The 24,246-nt window shown below is 40.9% G+C and overlaps 1 protein-coding gene across 7 annotated transcripts in view; it reads left to right on the forward strand.

The window, feature by feature from the left end:
- Positions 1–24,246, forward strand: part of dnmt3ab (DNA (cytosine-5-)-methyltransferase 3 alpha b) — a 52,687-nt gene that overhangs the window by 7,840 nt on the left and 20,601 nt on the right. For 2 of the 7 annotated variants that reach the window (XM_084913888.1, XM_084913890.1), the window contains exons 4-7: positions 5,417–5,759; positions 13,380–13,426; positions 14,068–14,214; positions 23,739–24,119. In XM_084913888.1, the coding sequence (XP_084770014.1) occupies positions 5,417–5,759; positions 13,380–13,426; positions 14,068–14,214; positions 23,739–24,119 (918 nt within the window). The remainder of the gene's footprint in view (positions 1–5,416; positions 5,760–13,379; positions 13,427–14,067; positions 14,215–23,738; positions 24,120–24,246) is intronic. The other 5 variants (XM_084913889.1, XM_084913891.1, XM_084913892.1 and 2 more) reach the window with 3 other exon arrangements.

Consider the following 24,246-nt stretch of genomic DNA (forward strand, 5'->3'; position numbering starts at 1 on the left):
CCTCATCGTCAAGTAATCGTTTATCTGTACGCCACATTATTTGAGGCATGTACCAGTTTATAATGAAAGCTCTTGTTTTGTCTTTGCACATGGCACCTATAAGCAGTTTCAGTAGAAAAATAAGTGTTATTTTAGCTGTTAACCTGTAAGACACAACGTGTACTCCTTTGTACTCATGAATAAACATGACATATTCTTGAACCTTGTTTCCAAGATACATGCATGCACTTCACTAACACCATTTGCAGTCTGTTTGTGATGCCTTGTGTAGTTAAAAGCTCCGATTTAATAATGACTCTAAGGGCCAACATGTTTCTGGGTATTTTTTCTTTCCCTGAGATGTTATCATTTGCATAAGCTTCTGTTGAAAATCATCTTAATTAACTCTCACTGTGAAATTAAACAAACCAAAAAGGAAAAAAAGGATTAGACAAATATTTACAGATAATGTATGGTTGGACGGGATATGCCAGAGGGTTTGTGCCCCTGTTTTTAAAGAAGCTGAGGAGTGGTATCAATAACTGATTAAGAAAAGCCGTACGCAGAATCGGGGCGCCTCACTGAGTGTTTTCACAGCTGTGGGGCATTGACCATGTGTACCAGGCGTTCTGCTCACATAGATGTTTCACAGTTGTTGTTGTTATTCTCTGAATAAAAGAGTCACTCAAATGCCCGATTGGCCAACTTCAAATGCTGTCAGAAAGCCACTTTTAATTCTTTTGTTTGACTCTTTTGAAAAGAGGCTGACATGGAACATTGGTTTTAAAATGTTGTTTTCCATGCAAACTGTCAAAAGCTGAGTGAAAACAGAAGGTAATTGTTGAAAAGGATAGCGTAAACAAGCCTCTAGCCCTCTTCGTATGTTGCGTTTACCCACATGGACAAAGACAGTGGAGAGAAATTCTCAGAAATGTCCTTTCTACAAAAGTGTATGTATTTTATCAATGCACACTATATGGGTGAAAGTATTGGGTCAAACCTCTTAATCTTTGAATCTTAGCCCCATTGCTTCAGGTCTATACTTTTGTCCTTATTGTGTACATACTCACTCATTCTGCTCTTTACATATATTTGCGTTCTTTTTAAGTGTTCAGTGACAAGATCAATATACTAGGTAACAAAGTGAGTATGAAACTAAAGCCATCAAGGATGTTAGCATAGCTTAGGAGCTGTACACAGATAGCCATTTATATACTGACTATATTATATGTATAGAATAAGTTTGTATAAGGTGTGTAAAGTCTTTTTGATAAAATACTTGCTACAGCTTAATTCTTATTGTACAGACATGAGAACGTAGCACTTGGCAGGAATATGAATAAACAGGTTTTGCTTGAAAAGATGTTGAACTAATCCTTTAGAAAACCTGCCTGAACAAAGTAACATGACTAAGCTCTTTTTTAGGGCACCCAGCTTCTTTATTGCTGCACTGCACTAGTCTCACTTGAACTGATGAATTTCTGAAGTTTCAGGCTAAAATATAAAAAATCCAAACAAAAACTTGCCTGCAAAAAAGCCCTGTTGCCTGTTAAATGTGATGATTAGTTTTCTGTTAAACAGATCAAACACTGGAGTGGTATTAAAAAAAACCCAGAAAATAAAGAAAAACTCCCATAAACATCTTAATATTTCCTGTTCGGCTAGCTTTCCAGAAACAGAAGATCTTCAGGGCTCGCAAAATTTCAAAATCCCTGGTAGCCCTTCGGGCTGGGACTCTTCAGTTTTTGGTAGCCCAAAATAAATTTAAGTAGCCCGAATAAAAAAGAGAGCAATTTTTTGATTGATGTTTTGTTTCCTGTTTTGTTTCCGTTACAATATTATACTTTAATGTATAATATTGTAACGGAAACAAAACATTAATCAAAAAATTCTTTAAACACAAATTACAACATTGTATAAAAATTACAATCATCAACTCAAATACTTGGTTCTAATTGAACAGAAATTTCTATGAACTTGTAAGAACTGTGTAGGACATGAATCAGTCTGTGTCAGATCCTGAATTTGAAATTTCCACTGAAGTCACAGGAAAGAGGCAAGTGGAACCAAGATCGAGGCCATTTGCTTTTTGAAGTTTGCAAAGACTGCTAAATTTTGCCAGTGGTAGTTCACTCTTTGCAACATAGTACGCTATTCTAAACTGATTTTCAGGTTTATTTTTAGTATGTTATTTGCAATTGGTGTTTGTTCTGGGAAAGATATTGCAGACTGAGCAATAATGCATTTCTTGCATTTCTCATGGGTTCTAATGGGGGCCTTTCTTAAAATGACTGGTCCCAGTAACAAAGGCGCTTGTCGACTCAGAAATCGAGGGAAAAGCAACAACACACCCGGCAGAACATTATGTTATTTACACGGGTGCACATAAGTGGTCCGCATGTGCGCATTCGCTGTCAAAATAAAAGACGCGCACCAGATAAGAAGTTGCAACGCACGTTTGCGTCCATATAAAAGGCACTGTTTTTGTCCGCTAGAGTGGGATTTTCACGGCACATTCTGCACCACACCTCTGTGCGTTCATCATTTGTTTGAAGCCAGCTCACCTCCTGCAAACACTTTTCCGAGAATACGTGCTTCTTTTGTGGTTCGGACTCCTTCTGACATTTCTTTGGAGGTGGAGGAAAACCAAAGTAATTGCTTAAAGGAGTTTGCTTCTTCGACATCTTTAAGAGTTCTAAACAAATGTCTGTCCTCCTCCAGAAAATCTTATGTACGCAAACACGCGGTGCAACTTCTTATCTTGTGCGCGTTTTTTATTTTGACAGCGAATGCGCACCTGCGGACCACTTATGTGCACCCCTGGTTATATAGCTCATCATATCGCAGCCACAGAAATTCTTTTGTCCATGAAACCATAAAGCTGCACTTTCTTTTTGCCTTATAGTCTGATTTGTCATAACCTTTCCGTTTTGTGGTAAGCTTTTCTTTGGCTGTCACTTCTTCACCCTGACCTGTCTTATTTGGCTCAGCAGAACTAAAATATATATCCTGCTGCTTTTACACACGCACTCACATAACGCTCAGCGATTCTCTGCGCGATCAACCTCTCACATGTTTAAGCTTGCTGCGGGAGATTTCACTTGTCATGTTTGCATAGTAAGCTAACGATTGATAAGACGATGTCAGAGGAATTGGTGCGCAAATTATCATCACTCACCAATCAGTACTGTCGCTCTCTATACACAGTTCCCGCGATTGCAAAGTGAAAGCAAAAAACAAGCGCAAATTCAAACACGATTTCAATATGTCACATATTGACAGTGGCTCACCGATGCCAATGACATAATTACCCAGCTACATTTCCGAAAGAATGCAAAAGCATTGAAATATATTTTCCTATGATAGCCCGACGGGCAGGGCAGAGACAGATTTTGGTAGCCCGACTGGAAAAATCGCTAGCCCCGGGACGTCGGGCTAGCGATTTTGCGAGCCCTGATCTTCAATCAATGACAATAACACGTAGAAAGGCAGCAAAATACCTCTATTTGTGTAACAGTTTCCAGTTGCTGTTAACTGAATAACGTAAGAAGTTATCAGGCAGTGTAATGAATTATTAGCTCATACATCTGCATTTAATTTTAATTTCAATGTGTATTTTTAGAAACCTTTATAATCATATTATTACTGAACCTAGTTCTATGAGGGTGTGTGAGTGTAATGTTGTAGCAGTAAGTTGGTTGAGGTAATTAGTCTTTATTTTTTCAACCTCTCTCTCTGTCTAAGCTGCCTGATTTACCAACTTTGACTTTTGACCTGTAGCAGGGGCTGCATGTTGTTAACTATGTCACAAATATGTTGCGTAATTCGTTCACTGTGAGTTCTGTGTGTTGCTAGCATGTGTGTCTGAGAATATGAGTTTTTTGGGTTTTCTCTTTGCTTACTTCTTTTTTTTGCATGTGTGTGATATTTGCGTAACCGGCCCCCCACACACACGCACACACACACACACACACACACACACACACACACACACACACACACACACACACGCACACACACATACTGTAGCCTCTTTTTCTAGTAGTAAACTGAGTCAGAATATTAATAATGTCTGAGCTCTGGGTTGTTTTCATTCATCGTGTCAAGGAGATTTACTGGAGAGCTGTTCTTTGTAGGAGTGCAATTGTTCAGTTTACAGTTAATTTGTTCTCAGTTACTACAGTGATGAAGTCGTTTAGAGTTCTGCGGCCTCTGAAGAATGCTTTGAAACCGACTTTAACTTGCTGTAGATTTGTTTTACGATTCAGAGCAACTTCCACTGGAGCTTTTTTTTTCTTTTGCATGTCTGCTACTCATAATTTGCATTGCATCCATTACACAGACATTAAAACTTGATTTAAGTTGTTAAGTTGTGTTTGCTTATTCAGACTGTAAGAATCAGATTACGGATTTGATCCTTACCTTCCTGGAGAGGATCTTTGCTCAACGTCGTCCGATGACAGACAAGCCTCCTGAGGCATTGCTTTCCCCCTTCCTCAAATGCAAACTTCTGTAAATACCTGCAGATAAAAGTTTCAGATACTGTCGTAACTGCTGACAGTCTAATCTCACAAGACACGTTCCACTTTCTCCCCTCAGTGACCCTGTAGTGGGACTGTCTCACTAACTCTGTTTTTAGGGCTATTTTTAGGCAGTAGCAAAGACACTATTACATTGCTTCAAACATTTAGGACTTTTCTAGGTCTTCTAAGATAGTTGGTGTTTTATTTAAGGATTGATGACTGAGTTCCTGCCATTGAAACTTTCAGCTTCAGGTCAACTCTATTTGAATTTACTCCGCTTTATAGAATGAAATACTTGACTGGGCGTTCCAAACTGGCCGGAGAAAAAGCCTTCCCATTGTCAAACAGCCAACATTCTCAACATATTTCCGTGCTGCTGTAATGATGAATACATGACTAGAAAAAGTGCACTAGTGTACCTGATGAACTGTAATGTAATCCCTTTCCTTCTTGCAAGTTAATGGCTGTACAGCACATTTACTGGCACAGCTTTGAAGTTTATAAGTTTGCCATAATTCACTGATTAATACGTGCGGAGCTGAGCTACATGTTTGATTCTGTCCAGATAGAGCTGAGGAAATTTAATTAGGCTTGTCTAATATGAAAGAGATGAATGCTTTCATTCACATTCTCTTTGAAAAAGGCCATTTAGCCACCGCTGAAAAGTGCTTATCCTGACACGGATTGTGCCAACTGTTTTATTGTGGGTCGTTCAGATCCACTGGATGATTTGTTGTAAATTCAGAAAGGTTGTGTTTATCTCACAGCCACCTATCCAGTCATATTTCATGACTGCTGAGGCACAACTCTGTTGTACACTTCAAAACATCAATTTGTAGCATACAGCTGTAAGAATCTTTAAGGATGGTCGATCATCAGGATGTTAACATTTCGACCTCCACTTTTCCTTTCAGCAGGTTGAGAGCTGTGGCTCTCTTAAAGACAGTGCGAGTGTAGGCCACAGCTACACTATGGCAATGGCACAGGTCTTCAATGGGGACATGGGCGGGATCAGAGACAGGATGCCCGATGCCTGCTTCCCAAAACAGGAGAAGCGGGAAGTCGAGAATGGGATTCCCAGAGACCCTTCCTCCTGCCGTGCGGAGGACAGCTCTCAGGGCCAGAGTCTGAGTCATCCTCAAGAGAACGGATTCCTGTCCAGCCGGGAAGAACAGGACTTGGAGAAAGCCAATGATGACTGCCTGATGACGCCGCGCAAGAAACGAGGGAGGCGGAAACTGGAGCGCCCAACTAAATGTAAGATTTTGGCCATTTTCATTTGGGGTTTTTTGTTTAGTTTTTAGTTGAGGTTTACTATCTTTTGATCAGTCTTGTGTAGCTCCAGGAAGAAAAAATCCTGGGCGTGTGACAAGTACAAAATGTTGAGTAATGAACTGTAAATGGATGTCAGACCAAGTAGGCCGACTGATGCTGCCAGGATTAGTAACACTGGGCTCGAAGAGGTGCCTTCATGCTGCTGCACAGACTAGTCTGCAAAGCAAATCGGTGATGATGATCTCCACTGTTAACATTTATGCGAGACACAGTATGCAGAATGTTATGCATGCAATATGTCACTTATTTTGCCTCAGTTTGGGCTACCAAATGCTTTCAGTATGCAGAAGCAGTTGACATTTAAAAGCTCAGCGTGCTCCATATGACAAAAATGAAATTGCAACTGTAATGAAAAAAGAAAGGGATAATTACCAGATAATGTAGTGAAAAGGAGAGTGGATCACTTTACATTTATTACGCTATCCTCTAAGTTAATTACAATGTGCCGTTTTAGTAGGGTATAAAAGAATACAAATTTAATTTACCCCAAAGGATTCGACTCATCCAGCAGTTCATTAAAACATCAAAACGCAGACTACATGTACCAGCAGCTCTGACAGTATGAATTCACAAACTAATCTTGAAGACAACACTTAATTAAAAATTTAGGGAAAATGCCCAGATGTTTAACTTTTTAATAAGACAAGAACAGGCTCTGCTCCCAGTGTGCAGTTTTAGATTAAAGAAGCGATTATTTATTAATCTGTCTGTTCAGTTTTTCTAATAATTTCTCCATGCACAAGTAGTTTCTGCTGCCAGCTTCTCGAATGCGAATGTTCGCTGCATTTATTGGACTTTGTACAACGTAACAGACAGATTGATTAGTGCATGTAATTTATTACTCTACTCATGTTCATTTTGAAAATATGGCCACATTAACAGTTAAAATTACCGGGATTAAATCGTTTATAATAGAGGGATGCAAGAAAATTAGGACAAAAAGAAATGTCGTACTGAAGAATGCCTCAAATATTTATTTTTCAGGAAATAATTTGACAACATAATTATGGCAAATATAATTATTTTGTATAGATCAGATTTTTGTTCTGTTGGACTAAATCAGCACCAGTCGCAGTGCACCAGGAGATAAAACAACCATGTAAAGCGATGTAAATCAGTGGGGCATTGTTGTGAGAAAATACTGCTGACAGGTAGGTTTTAGGCCAAGATAAAGATTAACCATATCACTTAGCCCCCCCAACACACCCATCACAGCACACATGCACTCCAGTTTTTGTCCTATCTCTCCCTCAGCCACGTGCCTCTCCTGCTCCGCTCTCAGTCGGCAGACACACTGGCTATGACCTTGATGAGTGCAATAAATAAATCGAGGGGAGGAGCAAGTTCTCTCTTGGCAACGGGCCTCTGTTGGGAGCTGGCAGGTCTCTGTTGTGGCCACCTCCCTGTCGGGGGTCCTGCCAGGTGGATGGCTTTGTGCCCAGAACTCTTTACAAACTGAGTCTGCACTCTGCATACACCTGATCTGTGCTTCTAGGATCTGTTACTTCACTTCCAAGCAAAAGGCAGGAATATGCATATTGGCTGCAGGTGAAAAAGGGTCAGATTTCTTAAAGCTCAGTCCAGTGCCGCTCACCATTAGCATGGGACGCAGATGGCATGGAAATCTGATTTCCACATTTCTACCTTAATGATGGTAATTCTGTGATAAATCATAAAAGTTTTTTGAGCCAACCATTTTCTTCCGCTTATTTGATTCAGGGTCATGGGGAGAACTAGCCTATCCCAGCTGTCATAGGGTGAGAGCCAAGGTACACCGTGGACGGGCTGCCAATTTGGTACAGGGCTAACACAGTGAGACAATTTAATTCCACTGATTTTTTAATATAGTGCCAAATCACAACAGTTGCTTTAAGGCGCCTTATATTGCAAGGTAAAGACCTTAGAATAATAGAGAGCAAACCCCAACAATTAGATGACCCCCTATGAGCAAGCACTTGGCAACAGTGGTAAGGAAAAACTCCCTTTTAACAGGAAAACAACTCCAGGGGTACCAGGCTCAGGGAGGGGCAGCTGTCTGCTGTGACCTGGACAAAAGACAGGATAAAAAACACAGTGGAAGAGACCCAGAGACGGACAACCATTTACACTCACAGCCACAGCTGATTTAGTATTACCGGTTAAACCTGAATGTGTAAACTTCACACAGAAAGATCCCAGCTGGGATTCACACCCAGGGCTTTCTTGCTGTGAGGTGACAGCGCTAATCAATGCACCACATCTAATTTTTACAGTAAGGAGAAGCCTTAGAAGTAGACTGTATGAAGTGAAAACTATTAAGGAGTATACTATTAGGGACTGCATGAAGTTAAAACTACTGAAAAGCACTTGACCAGTCTGTCAAAAGGCTAATATTACTGTCAGAAAAAGTGTTACTCGTGCCTCTATTCAAAGAATGTGTCTTTTTTGAGTACACCGATTTGAAACCAGTGGAAAGTGCAACATTAAAGCACTGTTTACAACTTTAGTCTAATATAGGAGCATGCTAACTCAGAAAATTAACAGCAGCTTTGTAAATTCCCAGTGTTTCAGTGGCAAATGTGTTTGTAATTATTTTTCAAACATAAAGACCACATAAAGAATGACCTAATCTCTAAAATTTTGAAAGGGTTGTCAGCACTCTTTTCCACGATAACCACTTTTAATGAGCCCTGCCGTGATAATCTAGAGTGAATTGTGGGAGTTTGCAGGAAACAACCTATAAGCATTCCTTTCCACTTTAGCTGTGTAACAGAAATGAAAGGTCTCAGCAAAGTTTCTCTCACAAGATAAGACCAGTTGTCGACATGTCACCCAGTTAGTCAGACAGAGGAACTAGGTAGTGTGATAAAGCACCGTTAGCCACAAAGTCAAACAAACAACCTTCACAATCAGATACTCAGAGTAGAGGTTTGCAAGCACTCTGCAAGTCCTTCAAAATCTGCCGCAGATGTTAGCGACATGGCTGCATCATGGTGTTCACCAGCAGCTATGTGGGATGATACTGCAGAAAGTTTGCTTGAGATTTTAAGATTTTTTTTAATCAACATGGAGAAAGGATGGTCACATTTTACAGAAATGTGAAAGCAGCAAGGCGCTATGCAAACACTCATGCATGCGCATGTATGATGTTAACATTTACCTTATTGCATTATACTCAACAGCATATCAGACTGCAAAAAAAATCCCAAAACAATCCATGCAGGGGGCTTATTAAGGTTTTAACTAAACATTTAAAATGTGTTGGTATATCCTTTTTAGAGTGGAGAGACCTTGGTGGGGGGCACTGCGGTCGATCAATAGTCAGCTAAACAGGGTTTCTGTTATCCATCTGGAGGGTACAGGAAGGACTTTAGCTCCAGCAGGAGTTGAACTGAGCTCCAGCAATACTAGAGCTGGAACCCACTCAAACTGGCAAAGTATACTCTCTGTGGGCAACATTAGCCAGCTCCTCATGCAAACCCAGTGACCTTGGCAGTATGCATGCCTCACCGATTTGTTATATAGTCACTTATTCCCGATGAGGACAAGGAGACCAGTAGAGAGGGGTGGGGTCAGGGTGTGTGTGTGTGGGGGGGTGGTGGTGGTGCAGCAAGTTCAGCCACACATGGAACCAACTTGAAGAGGCTGCTAAGAGAGCGGACTATTGTTTGGACAGGTTTGCAGGGTACTTCACTAACAATCCTGTGCAGAAAACACGCCATCAAAAGTTGTCCTTAACCTCTTAGGACTCAAGTGTTATGATAGTGTTTGGGCTTTAAAACAGCAGCTAGTTATGTGTACTCTGGCTGTGCCATCATGATAATTCAGGCCACAGTTGCCTCAATGTTGTGTGTATGCTGCCCCGGTGTAATATCACTGAGCCAGGGCACTTTTCGAAACACGTGCCTTCATTCAGATTAAACATAGTGAAAGTAATACACGAGCTTCTGGTTTGAGCTTCTGTGATGAAGCTGATTTTGGCTTGCTTATCAATGTTTCTGCAGCCACTGTGGCAGAAAAACTTTTCATAAATCATGAATCCCTGCTGCCAGGCTAGCGTTTCAGTTGGGTGATATCCATGCTCGCAGGCTAACCTCTCGCTGCTCCGCTGAACACAGGCAAACAATGCCTTTTAAGAATAAATAACATGCCGTTGTTGGTGTGCACCCCCAGACATTAAATCATGGCCAAGTTAATGGGAAATCCCAACTGGAGCTTTTACTGTGTTTGAAGCATTTTTATTAGACTGCGGTTTCAGTGCACGTTTCAGCAAATATTTTCAGTGCCATTTTTGACAGCTTTGCCCCGCTGCTGTACCTCTCACTTACGGTTTCGCAACTTCCTCTGTACAGTTAGGCACTCTTTCCTGTGCAAAACACTGGACTTGCTGGTACTCTTTAAGCGTCTTGAGCAGTAATAATATATCAGCGGTGGGTAAAGCATGATGATTTCATGTAATTGCGTGAATGTTTTTACAGATTTTTAAAAAGAAGAGTAGAATTTTTCCAGTAGTAATGTTGGGAGGTTTGCATTTCTGGATCAAAATGCCATAATACAGCGGTTAGAGCTTTTCTTATATGAATATCTCCTCATTTCTTGGCAAGAATAGCAAAAATTTAGCTTCTTACACTGAGTTTCTGCCCACTTAAACCCACACATATCCATGATTAGTTGTCTTTTTGTTTATAAATGAAGGACTATAGTTGTTAGATTGACTCATCCACTTAAAATCTAAACATTGCTCAAAATTCTTGAATGCTTGCTTGTTTACAAAGATTCTTATTACTATATTATTACTGCAGCTGGTTATAGTTTGACCTAAGGCTGGGCCTTAGGTCAAACTACCGTTCACGGTAATACCGGTATAATGTTGGGCAACGATAAGAAAATGAAATATCGCGATAGAATATGGGTAAAACGCGCATGCGCAGTGCCTTTCTTTTCATACGCACATGGCGGAAAAAGCATGGCGGAGAATGAGAAGGGCGAAAGCGGGTCGTTGAATGAAACGGATGAACCAGAATTGGTTTGTAAAAATGCTGCAACTTCAGTGGTGTGGAACTGGTTTAGCTTTCATCCGTCAGATACACAACAAAGTACTATTTTTGGTAGCGCATGCTAGCGAGCCGTCGTTATTACCGTGTTTTTTGGAAAATACGGCACACTTAAAATCAATCCTTTGATTTTTCTGAAAATCGACAGTGCCCCTTATAATCCCGTGTGCCTTATGTATGAATTCTGGTTGTGTTTACTGACCTCGAAACGATTTTATGTCGTACACGGCGCTCGAAAATCTGACAAATGTTTTAGTACGACTTTGCTAAGCTACGAACCCGCACCGCTTGATGGATTGTCGGAGCATTACGGCTATCATAGGCAGGAGCCTGGCAGAGTGATGCGTACTGTGCTTCAAGATAATATTACCGTATTGTGTGTGTATAACCTCTTTTTAAGTTTTGTGGATATTATACATGGTTATGCTGAGGATATGTCGGCCAATTTCCACTGAAATGGTTAAACTGTCAGCAAGGAATTTGCATTTGCACTGTTAAATTTTTATATAACTTTAATGCACATAAAAACAGCTGCTAGTTTAAGTAAAAATACATTGATGGGATTTTCTTTGCACTAATAAAGTTGTGGAGTTGTAAAGTATTTTGTCTAGTGTCAATTATATCGTCAGTTATATCGTTATCGCAAATTTTCAAATGTATATCGTGATAAATATTTTTGGTCATATCGCCCTGCTCTAGTTTGACCTACTACTTACATTTGAACTACTTTTGTGCTGTTGTATAATTTAACGTGTGATATCATATTCTAAAAGCTGTACAGTGGCAGTCAGACATTTTTAACTGCTGCATGAATGTAGTCTAGTAAACCGTACTAATAATCTGTAGGAAGTCCCTCAGAAATATTATATCAAAACTGGTGATACTCATTTTATCTCATCGCCATGGATGCATGCGGGATTTCTTCTCTATAGTGTTGGCAGTGTTAAAGCCAGCTTGCAATTTTGGGGTGTCCAAGATAATGGAAATCCCAAAACGGTGGTCTTGTGTTGTACAGCGAGAGGCGTTCAATGTTGGCCGCCGTAGAAGTCTTTTTGTCTTGGGACAAAAAAATTCTCACAGTGTCTAATATTTAGGACATTTCTAGCACAGCTTCACCTACTTCCAAGGTCTGTGGAGATAAACAGTAGTTTTAGAGAGGTTGACAATCCAGGAAAACCTGTGGTACTTCATTACCTATTGGTCAAGTAAGCACTGGAGCTTCAACCTCTTTAGTGTCTTCCAACCAGCCAGCAGGAATGCATCATGAAGTGATGTGTCTAAATGGTATCAGTGGATTTTAAAATGGGCTAAACCAAATGACTGGGACAACCAAGAAGGAAAACTAGTTGAGTTGTGGCAGCAGCAGCGTATTTGTATGAAGTGTCCCCCCAGCTGTTATCCTGACTCCATCATGAAGAGTGTAGTGTGGAAAGGAATAAAAAAAACAAACCCAAACAATATATTTAAAATGGACAACTGAAGATAGGCTTGGAAAGGCGTATCAAACAGAAGTCTAATAAACAGGTGTGTGCAGGTAACTGTGTAAGTGTGCATGTGTGTCTGTGTGTAGGTGTGTGTGTTTATATGTGTGGACAAAGATATGACACTGCAGTTATTTTTTGGATAATTTAAGATGTCATTTGGACTGTAGCCAGCTGGCCTCAGCTGTCAGGTTTTCTTTTTATTCTTTTTTATTTTTCCATTAAATTGATTCAGTGGGGTTTATTAAAACAGTTCCAAATGTGAAAATAAATCTTTTCAAACTAAGAAAAAAATAAAAATAAAATAAAAATAAAAACTCCTACTGAATGAACTGTGAGGTGAAACCCTCCTGTTAACTGTGAAGTCTGTGATCTTTGAATGCCCAAATTTAGCTTTGACAAAATTGTACTCAGCTAAGGAACAAAGTAAATTATTCACTCCTCAGCTTTAATACACAAAATAGGAGGCTGTTTTTTTCCTTCCAAAATAATGTTGACAAGTACTGGCTATTGTGTCTCCTCACTACATACATCTCCATCTACACAAGACAACTGCAGGGAAATGAGAATCATGTGTCGATCCTTTTCAGGCTTTGGAGATTGGCAGGGAGATCATATACAGCCCCAGAGTCACAGACGTGAAGCAGTGTACTGTTGCCTTCAAAACTCACTCTCAGTAGTTAGGGAGGGGCCATGTTAATGGCAGCCAGCTGTGTTTCTCATGAGGGGGGGATATCAGGTCAGAAACACAACATTTGCAAGTAATCCTGGCCACCCTCCATCTTCATCATCATTTGGGCAGGCCCGAATGTTCGGAGTGGCTATGGTATCTTTCAGAAGTTTATTAACTTGACTTTAATTTGATCAAACACGTCATTTATGGGGGTCAGATTAATATATGTATAATATGGCTCAGTGATGGACGAGAGCTCACTGAAGCTCAACATTGATACAGCGAAAGCCGATGCCAGCTCCCTCTCTCTTATGAATGATTCAGGCCATCCATTGTGTCACTGTCTTCTCTCTAGATGTGGAGCACAAGGAGGAGGATGGGAGTGATGCGGTAAAGACTGAGGTAAGATTTCTGTCCTGTTGTGTCTTTATTCTTTGGTTAATGTAGCTAAGGTGCCTGTCCCACGTTGCAGAAGTGTAGCTTTATTTATTGAAGTGGGTGAATTACCTTGCTCGTGTCAAACCAGAAGTCAGACCGGTTGGGTTCTGAACTGAACATGGCAAAAATGAGAAGCTATTCCTTTAAACTTACTCATTAAACTTTTGCCACATGCCTTCCCATAAACGGAGCAAAGAAGCCTACACTGTATCAGCACCATTACACAACTGGAGGCTATTAGTTTTCTTGCCTTTGGACTTATGAAAGAAATGGTACCTGATGGTGTATAAATTTGAAATATCAAATACACTTGGGAGCTTGTTGTATAAGTCGGTATTGTTGGCCTTGAGTCTGTTAGACATGGTGACATCATTTCTTCCTGCCTGACCAATCACCAGCATGCGAGACATCATATTTTTAGCAATGTAGTTAACCCCATCATTTTAAGTTTATTATTACCCAGTTGTTACCTAAATTGTTAATTTGCAGGTTGTAGCGACAGATCAGTCATTTTACTACAAATCTGGATGCTTCCTTATGACAGAAACTCTCAGAAGAAGAATCAAAAACAAATAGCTAACTTTTTTTTTTAACGCCTTAAACAGGGAGGTCGAGGCAGGCTGCGAGGGGGAGTTGGTTGGGAGATCAGCCTTCGTCAGAGGCCCATGCCCAGAATAACCTTCCAGGCTGGTGACCCTTATTACATTAGCAAGAGGACCAGAGAGGAGTTGCTGGCCAAGTGGAAGATGGAGGTGAGTACCCCAGCTCTGTCCCAGCCACCACAGACGGCAGGATGAGTGACAGGCGTTGACTAAAGCCGCCAGTGTAAAAGACAGAGCTCGTAGTGCATTCATGCTCTGCCAAGTGTATTTGATGGGTCATTTGATATCTCATGAAGGTACCATTTATTTCAGTGGATTTCCAGGCCTTTCTGGCTCAGTAGGCTCCTGTGTCTCCTGGCTTAGTTCTTGTGTCTTGCATTTGCAGAGAAGAAATCACACACAGCTGTGTAAATAGCATCCGTTTGGTGTGTTGATATGATTCATGCCTCCTGGATGAAAATGTGTTACATTTCGATTTGCATCATTCTGACTGCTTTTGGTGTGTTGAAGCTGAGCCAGCCAATGCAGTCTCCTAAGGACAGATTCTCCCTTTGTCTTTGTTAATATCGAATGTACTTTAATTGGCTAGATCAGACTAAGTTTAGATTTAAAAAATGGTGTTTAAAAATTAAAGAAGTCCAGTGTGAGGATGATCTTGTAAGAGTAGTATTTTCAAAGCTTTTGCAGATGCTTGTATATGGCACGGGTTCATAATTTAATGGGAAAGGATTCAGGAGTAAAAAAAGTAACTATCAGTATATTAACCCATTTTCTTCCTGTGTATTCAGTCAAATAGAAAAAAATAGTGTATTATAGATGCACTTAAAAAAAATTCTAGCAATGTATTTGTAAGGTTGTTAACAACTTGATGTGAAGACACTGCTCGACTCTGCCCACCATCTGCTCAGCTGTGCTGTGTACTTTGCTGTATGTGCTGCAGAACGTATTATAGACAAAGTCAGAGTTCCTCTGCTGGACAAACACCAGCCGACTTTACTGCTTTGAAACGTAATCACAGTAGCAATCATTTCATCTTTCAGCCCAACAGTTGCAGAGTAAACTTAATTTGTATATATAGCTATATGTAGCACTAAATCATAACAACAATCGCCTCAAGGTGCTTTGTATTTTAAAGTAAAGCCCCCCTGACAGTATTGCCAAATCAAACATACTGAGCAACCAGCTGTAGCAATCCCTATTGAATAATGGGGCTGCCAAAAGTAGCTTTTATAGTGGCATGTAAATGCATCATGAGTCGAAAAGAAGCACTCAGTGCATCATGGGAAGTCCCCCAGCAGCTTCAGTTGGTAGCAGCATAACTAAGGCCTCAGTTGCACAGGTCTTCAGACAGGTTGGCAACCCCCTGCCAATCTCCAGTCGGTAGAGAAAAATGTGTATGCCCTGACAGGTTGCTGAGTGGTTCCTCGAGGTTGCTGGCTGCTACTGGGTGAGATTGGATGCAAAGAAGGTGCTGCATCAAAAACCTAATTGGTTTGTTCAGCAGCAGATTTCTGTGGCTGTGGTTGCATGGATTTGCAAACATGTGGTTTCAAAAGTTGAAAAAGTTCTACTTTTGCAAAGTGCAAAAGTAGAACTTTTGCTATTCAAGTAAAAGTTGTCCCTTTTTGCTGAAACCAACACACTTCAAAAGATGCAACTTTTACTGTGAAAATGAATGGTTTCCTTTTTATTGTTTGCATTCCACTCTTCACAGACTCCCTATGGTTTAGCATGTAGTTGGAGTGCTTTTAGACAAGCTGACCTCTTCTGTATGGGCGACTGCAGCGAAATACTAGCAACCAAAGCAGTTGTAAGAAAGTTTTTTGCATGTCATCATCTTTTTGACTAATTACATATATATTTTTTCTGATCAGGCAGTCGCCATTCAGTCTCTAGGTGATTAAGGGAAGGTCCAGGGTCACAGAGTACAGCGCTAACTCTAAGCTTTATCAAATATGATAGCTAGAGAGCATGCTTGTTTACCAAATGCAAACTGGGAGGTTCCACAGGTGAAGTGCCTGAAAGCTGAAGGGTCTGCCTCCCATTCTACTTTTACTCTACACTCTGAGAGTGAACTGCTCTAATACAAAAAATATGTTGGAGGCTGATGATTCAGGACTTTGTCAGAATAAGGATTTCAAAGTCATTCCTGGATTAAGAAGGAAGCCAATAAAGAGAAGCTGAAATAGGAGAAATATGATCTGTTTTTATGGTCCCTGATAGTACTCTTGCTGAATCAAACAGCATTTGCAAACCAGGAATTTCCACTTGTCTAATTTTACTGTTGGATGATGTTGCATTGTGGTACAGTTGGCCTTCCTTTTTTTCTTATTTTTGCCAGAACCAGTGGCCACTTCCAAATAAAGGAGGGGATTTTTACGCAGGTTTTATGAAGACCTCTGTGCTACCTGTTAACAGATTTCAAACAATTTCAACAATTTTATATCCATTAACTACACTCAGAACAATCACACAGCTTGCTCTTTTATCTTCTGGCAAATATTTTAGCCTTGATTTTTCTTTTTAGAACATTTATCATCTGTGAATGATGATAGATCATCCTTCATCATTGTAAAATTGTCCACATTGCTTACTTAATCCTCATAGTAATGTGATGGCACCTACCTTCATCTGTTACATAATGGGGAGTCTTCCATTTCTTCTGTTGCTCGCTTCTCCCTCTCCCATCCTCGGGACCGTAAAAGTGTCTCCAGAGAGAAAATATTGCCAAATTAGTCCTACGAGTGAAATGTCATAAAATACAAAGTGGGTAGTTCACGTTTTCCAAACAGAGGTGGATACTCTTGAAGAAGTAGCTGTACAAGACAGGGATTTACGGGGATTTGCAAGATGCAAATTTTGAATGTACCTGCTCCCCCCCTTCCCCATCCTTTTCTTATCTGGCTTTTTGCAAGCTTTGAACTCATTTGCATAAAAGGGTGATTTGTTTTGACATAAAAGCCCTTTCTTGATATGATTCATATCCCGTAATTTTGGTTCTGCTCTTGCTACAAAGATCTTTGCTGTTGCATTCTGCTGCAACAGGGGCCATATGGTGTTGAAAGGCTGTCTTGCACTTTCTCCAGGATCCCTGTTTGTTTCATTTGCCCTGTGTTACAGTGGACTTCTCGATCTCTCCCTCTCCTTTTCCCTGCTCCATTCTTCCAAGGACCCCTCCCCCAGCTATGGAAATGAACTCTGTGCTATGGATATGAGGGTGAAGATGAGGTTTGCAGCAAATTTCCAACCCTGCTTGCAAGAGAGCCTCTTGGCTCCTTGCCAAAATTTTGCAAGTCCTCTCTAGCCAACCAGCGTTCCTGTCGGCAATCACCTGACCCTGAATTCCCAGACAAAGAAATGTTCATGCTTTCTTTTTTTAAGCGATCTCTCCTACGCCAAGAGTGGGGGTGGAAAAAAAACTTCAGCCCCACACTGGATTATGAGGGTTGCACGCTGGCGTGTATGGGTATGTGCACTGCATTGTTTGTTTGATAACACAGGGGGATAGTGTGCATGTCTGATTAGCCTGCTTACAGTGAGGGGAATATGCTGACTTCAGGTATTTCCACGAGAATTGTTGTGGACCATCTGCTCTGCACGGCTTAAAGGGAAACGTCTCTTTAAAAAGGAAGAGGGAGCAGGGAGCTTTAGCCGTGTTTGGGAAAAAGTTGATTGGCATGAAAAAAACTTTTTCCCGTGGGTTGAATACTTGCTCAAACTATTTCCTGCTTCAGAGCAGCAGCTAGAAATGTTAGAATAGCATTGTTTTTAGAGGTGAAGTATATTTAACTTTTAAAAAAAATGTTTGTTTTTTATTTCCTCAGTGCCGTATCCTTCACCTTACATAACATGCACCTAGAAAAAGGGTGAAGTGAAGTTGCTGTGTAGGCCTCAAAGCCCTTTTCTTCCTATCTTTGTGCACTTTGTTCTGTTTGACTCCTAACATAGATTACTGTAAAAACTCAATCCCTTAGAAATATTTTAAGTGGCTTTTTTTGTTAACAACTCCAGTTGTGGATTAATGGAGAACTTGATTTATGTATTCATGGGTAGCTCTGTAAAATTCCTAGTTATCTCTTAAAAGGATGTAATACAATGAGAAACAGATGGCCTTTTTTAAAATGTATTTTCTGGGCGATGTGACCCCCCGCACCCCCTCTTCCGAGGACACTCATGTTGTAGGGATCAGTGCTAAAATCAGCCTAATGAAAGCAGTAGCCACTGAACCTGACATTTGTGCATTTTTGCAAAGTATTTCCACGCTAAAAGCTTTTTCAAAGCTTAGGATCAGATTATTCTCCATTTGGAGTTAACTACACCTGTTGTGGCTTTAGTTTTTATTATTTTGCTGCAGTTCTGCTCAGCAGATAAGCTTAGGTCTTTGCACTGAAAAGACATCTCACTGCATTATCCATCACACAGTCACACAAATGAGTCCCCGCTGTGCCTCCCCTGCCTGTTGCGCATGACAGACTACTGCATTCAAAGGTCACACTCTTTTGTGTTGTTTCAAAGGCTCAGTGTAATTTTTGTGACAGTGTATTTCATCTAATGTTTAGGATACCTGATTGTTTTGACTAAATGGCATTTTTTCTTGAAGTTTTAACACGCTTCTCTCTGTTATCAGATTTGATTTTCTCTTTGTAGCTGGATCATATTATTTTTAACATGCACAGTGTTGTTTCATCTCAGCAACTGCACTTTTAAGTCTTTGACCCGTAAATACTGAGACGTCTATAACTTGTAAAGTTAATAACCATATAATAGACAGTTGCTGACTGCAGCTATGCAGTAAAAGTGACCTTTTTGTTAACAAGTGCTGCCAGATTTGATAGTAAAGTATCATCTGCACACCCCAGAGACCAATATCACTTCTCTTTTTTTTCTTCCTCCGTTGCAGTGCACTCTGTCACCCCTTGAGCCCTCAGGGTATCATGCAGCACAGCCTCTAAGTCCGATTATCCCTTATTGTGCGCCCAACATGTCTCCACAGTCTGCCAGGGGCCTGCAGAGCTTCTGTTTTCTCTCTGCTCATAACAAAGTCCACGATCACTGGAAGCTTAGTCTTGCATGATACTTTTTAACATTTAACATCGTTTTTTGGAGGGCGGGGGGAGGGGGATTGTGTAGTTGTTTTCAGCACATTTATTTTGCAGTGTTTTTACAACTACAGTATGTCTGCTATCATTTTTGGTATTGTTGTTCAGCACGGCGTGACAGCGGATATATGGTATTTCTGGTATCTGGTATTTCTAAGCTGTCAGTGACGGGCAGGCGTGTGTAAGTGATAAAGACCGCATTGTGTCTCTGCTACCTCCTTTCGTATTTTCCCCTTTAGACTCTGAGGGCCTGTCTTGCTGGTGGAGCTGCACACACACTGTGAGGCCCCCAAAAGGGGGCAAGACAAATATCTGGTTCTTATAGCCACTGTACTTTCTCTCCTCCCCCCACTGGCATTTTCAGCGTCACTTTCTCATTGGCTCCGAGGAGAAGGAGTCATGGAGACAGCCGAGTCCTAAAAACACAAAAACGAATGCAGGAAAAAGGTTCTTCATTGGCTTTTACAGATAACTCTGTATACCTGCAATTACCAGTCAACAAATATGAAGAAACTCACTGTGCCAGTTTAATTCATTAAACCCCCCTTCCAGTTAGTCTTAAGTCAGCTCATTTCGTCACAGCTACACCAGTGACTGCCCTCCTCACTTGCCCATAACAACACAGATTATTCCACCACAAACTATGTCAGCTTAACTGGCATTTGGTAGTTTTTGTATTTTACCAACTGGAACCGCACATTCACGCAGGGCTCTCGAACACTAACTTCAGTGTTCTTGTACTGGAGCCAAGAGGCCTAACACATATGGCCGAGGGCTTTGAACCATCCATCCCGCACTACAGTACAGATATTTATAAACCACAGCAGAGCCTCTTGATTGAAGAGCACATGTTTCTACTCTTCTGCGCCGACACCCCTCCCCATGCTCGGCACTACCTCCCCTTAAAGGCGCTATTGTTTACTAGTCACACTGGGGGAGAGGACGGAGCGTTGTGCTATACTCTCTCTCAGCCTCTCTGCTGTTTGACTCTTTTTTTTCTCCTCTTCCCACAGAGCCTCTGAGTGAGATATGAGAACCTGAGAAACACTTGAGCAAAAGTAAGCACAGCTGTGCAGCACTGCTCTCACGTGGAGCCTATAGTATGACCAACACGTGTTTACATATGGTACTGCATATATTCTGTGTGTGACAAAGGAAAGGAAAGAAAGGAAGAAGAAAGTTAGCACGTGTTTGCAGTACAGTTCTACTGGGTGTGTTTGAGAGAGAGAGAGAGAGAGAGACATCAGAATGAGTGCAGCTGTTGGGGATTTGCTGTGAGAGGCTTAAGTCCCGGCTGTGTCTTGTCCTCTCTGATCGACCTAGCGGTTCAGTGTCAGGTACCACAAACCAAGTGAACGATACACTGCAGGTCTGTACGCTATAGAGTTATTGTATTCAGTGCTGCTGATGAATAGGTCTCAAACGCAGAGATAAAGACACGTTTGCAAAGGCTACCATTCTGCATTAACACAGCAGAAATGAGGCGTACCTCTTATGTTCTATAGCTAAATACCGTCAGCCTCTGTACAGATATATCTATATCTGAGGGAAACATTTCATGCATGACCAGATTTATGGAAGACTGGGCTGCATAACAAATTGTTACCCTTGTGAGTAAAAAACTGTGTCCATAGAACTTGTTGGCAGTTTTACACTTTTTTTTTTTTTTACTTCTTTGATATATTGCGTCTATATTTCCTTGAGGTTAGTAAGACACCCCCCCAAAAAAACAACAAAAAACAAAAAGAAACATCACACCACCCCCTATAAGCGAGCACTTTGTGACAGTAGGAAGGAAATACACTCTTCTAACATGAGGAAACCTTTACCACAAGCAGGATCAGGAAGGGGCAGCCATCTGCTGTGACCGGTTGGGCATGACGGCAGGAAGACAGGACAAAAGATTCACGATGGGAGAGATATTTAATAATTAATAAAGATTAAATGTGATTTAGTGATGTATTAACAGAGGTAGTGAAAACAGACTGAATGAGCAACAGGAAGCCCCCCCTAGCAGCCTAAGCCTGTTGCAGCATTACTAAAGAAGGGTTCAGTGTCACCTGATCCATCCCTTGCAGCGTTCAGGATCAACTGAAGGCTCTTCAAGGAGTTTTTAAAGTAACCTGATTATAACGAATTACAGTAGCTCAGCCTAGAAGTGCGGCACAGGTGACACATCATTTATCTACCTTTGTTTATTTTCAATTACTTTTTTAACTTGAAAATGTCAAACTGTGCCTATTTTTGTGGTTTAAGAATGTTGCAAATTGATAAAGACTCACTTAAAGGACGTTGGTAAATGATTAAGCTTCAGTTTAACACTTCAGTAGGTTGTCCATCAAACACAAACCACACAGTGTTATCAGGCTAAAGGGTCGCACACCCATGTTTAGCTGCAAAGCGTGGGGGTTTCTGCTCTGATAGCCAAGAGGTATGTTATATGAGGATTTGGTTCAAATAAGCTAGATTTTTCACAGCGTTTTGAGAAATATTGTAGTAAATGAAGTTAAGACAGCAAATATTTGAAATCTTGATGTTTCATCATTGCTTGGCTGATTTATTTTTTTTTGCAAGTACCTGGGTTTCCTGTGCTTCATTACATATCTTGACAAGTTGGTGGGGTATTAGTTAAGTTATTAGCTAGTGCTAACATGCTGAAAAAGACGGCTGCTAATTAGCGCCAAGTAACATACAAACAAAGTATCACTCACCAAAACTGGTGCACAGAATTTTTGAAAAGGTACAATTATTTGCACAGCAAGTCAGTATTTGTCACACAGTTGTAGGGCTGGGCAATATGGCCTAAAATCCATATCATGGTATAATTTGAAGCATGTGCGGTAACGATATATATTGCGATATATTCTTTTCTTCTGTATAACGTATTTTACACAGTATAAAGCACACTTAAAATCCTTTAATTTTCTCAAAAATCGACAGTGTGCCTTATGTATGAATTCTGGTTGTGCTTACTGACCTCAAACAGATTTTATGTGGTACACGACGCTCAAAAATCTGTCAAAAATGTTTTAGTACGACTTTGGTAAGCTATGAAGCCGCACACCTGATGGATTCTCAAAGCATTACGGCTACCGTAGTCAGGATCCTGGCGGAGTAATCTGGGTCCAAAACGTCATCTCTTCAGGTCCCAACGTCAAACAAACGCTGCGGCATCACTGAGAGTTAAAAACTGTCTAAATTATTTCATCTTTAATAAAATGATCAGCATTGCTGCTTTACCAGGTGTAACAATTAAGTTTAACATCCAGGCATCCATGAAAACAGAATTTATTAAATTCAACGGAGTTAGAAGTTAGCAGGAAGTTAGCTCGCTAGTTTCCACCTAAACATGATATGCCATGTTCTGACTGAGAGAAGAAATTTAATGAAGAAATTCAAACGTACAGCTCTGCTATCACTTCCAACATAAATGAAGACAGAAAACTAAGCAGTGACGTTTGTAGGGTTACTGAAGTTGGACTAGCTGGTATATAATAATGTCCTACGTGATTGCTAGCAAAACAGCTACGTTAGCATAATATTAGCACAGTGAAGCTGAAGGATGAACGCTAACTTTTTTTTCCACTCGATAAAAGTTAACGTGAGGGCTTCTGCTGGTTAGGGACAAATGCAATTGCATAGCAGGATGCTATAAACGGACCAAACTTCAGTCAGGAGAACAACTGAGATAATCCATCCACAATACGAGGTTAGTCATTAATATACAGCAAGAACATGGGAATAGAGCGGCTGCGAGAGAATTCGGCATTAATGAATCAATGGTAGGGAAGTGGAGGAAGCGCAGTTTTTGACTTTCCTCATATTCCAGAAGTGCTTCGTCTCTTTGCTATTACTGTCGCCCGGCATAATTTGCAGATGATGTTGTTTGCAGCCGCTGCAATGCTTTCGACCAAAACAGGCGCAGCTTGATGATGACACCAACAACATGCGCTATCGTGGTAGAGCGGTATAGTAAAAATCTCTACCGCTGGCCAAATTTATATCGTTTCTACCGTATACCGTTTATACCGCCCACCCCTACACAGTTGCATGAAAAGACACAAAATGAGAGATGCAGATGAGGTCTGGAACATAGCTAGCTGTTACAGCTCCGTCCACCTGTGATTCGCACTGGCCACCTCCCTAATTTTAAGGCTTAATAGTATTTAAAACGGAGGTGTTAACAAATCAGATCCTGCACAGCTGGTGTGAGGGCAGTAATTTTTCTATAAATACCAAAACCATGTTTTAACATGGGAGGGTATGGTTATTGAGTTGCTATTGGAGCCAGCCTCAAATGGCCAATCCAGAAAGTGCAGCTTTGTGCTCTTACTGGTTAGCTTCATCACAAGTGGCTTCTTTTTCTTCTTTTTTCACAGTTATTCTTCAGCTATTTGTATTAATATACATAAGTCTGATTTGGTCACATTAATACATATTTTTTGTAAATTATATTTTTTTAAATCCTCTAATAGTGTAAATTCCTGATATCTTGATATCTAGCTTAAACTTACTTAAACTCAGTGACTGCACGCATCACGTCCTCATCTCTATTATCACTTGGCTTTGTTTCAGGCAGAGAAAAAGGCCAAACAGATGTCAGCAATGAACGCGATGAAGGATCACGAGGATAATGAAACAGAGACCCGGAATGAAGAGGTCTCAATAATCAAACACCCACAGCCTTCAAAGCAGCAGCAGCAGCCGCAGCAGCAGCTGCAGCCGCAGCCACACACTAAGTCTCAGTCACAGCCTCAGTATCAACAGCAATCACCGCTGGTGCTGCCACAGCAACAGCAACAACTGCAACATCAGCAGCCACCTCAGCAGCAGCAACAGCAGCAACAGCCTACTGACCCAGCTTCCCCCACTGTGGCCACGACCCCAGAGCCTGTCGCCATCGAAGGAGAAGACAAGACATCCCCCAAGACTCCAGACACTGAGTCTGAGTATGAGGTAAGATCATTTTGGGTTTCCCACTGACTCGTGTCTGGTTGTAAGCTAGTCTGTACTGGATAAAGGATCCAGTTGACGGTGAGGGTTCATCTTTATCATGCCGGTCACGTTCTGGGAATGTATTCAT

This window comes from Perissodus microlepis, chromosome 19, assembly GCF_051167445.1.
Source record: "Perissodus microlepis isolate ML-2025 ecotype Zambia chromosome 19, ASM5116744v1, whole genome shotgun sequence".
Taxonomy (NCBI): Eukaryota; Metazoa; Chordata; class Actinopteri; order Cichliformes; family Cichlidae; genus Perissodus; species Perissodus microlepis.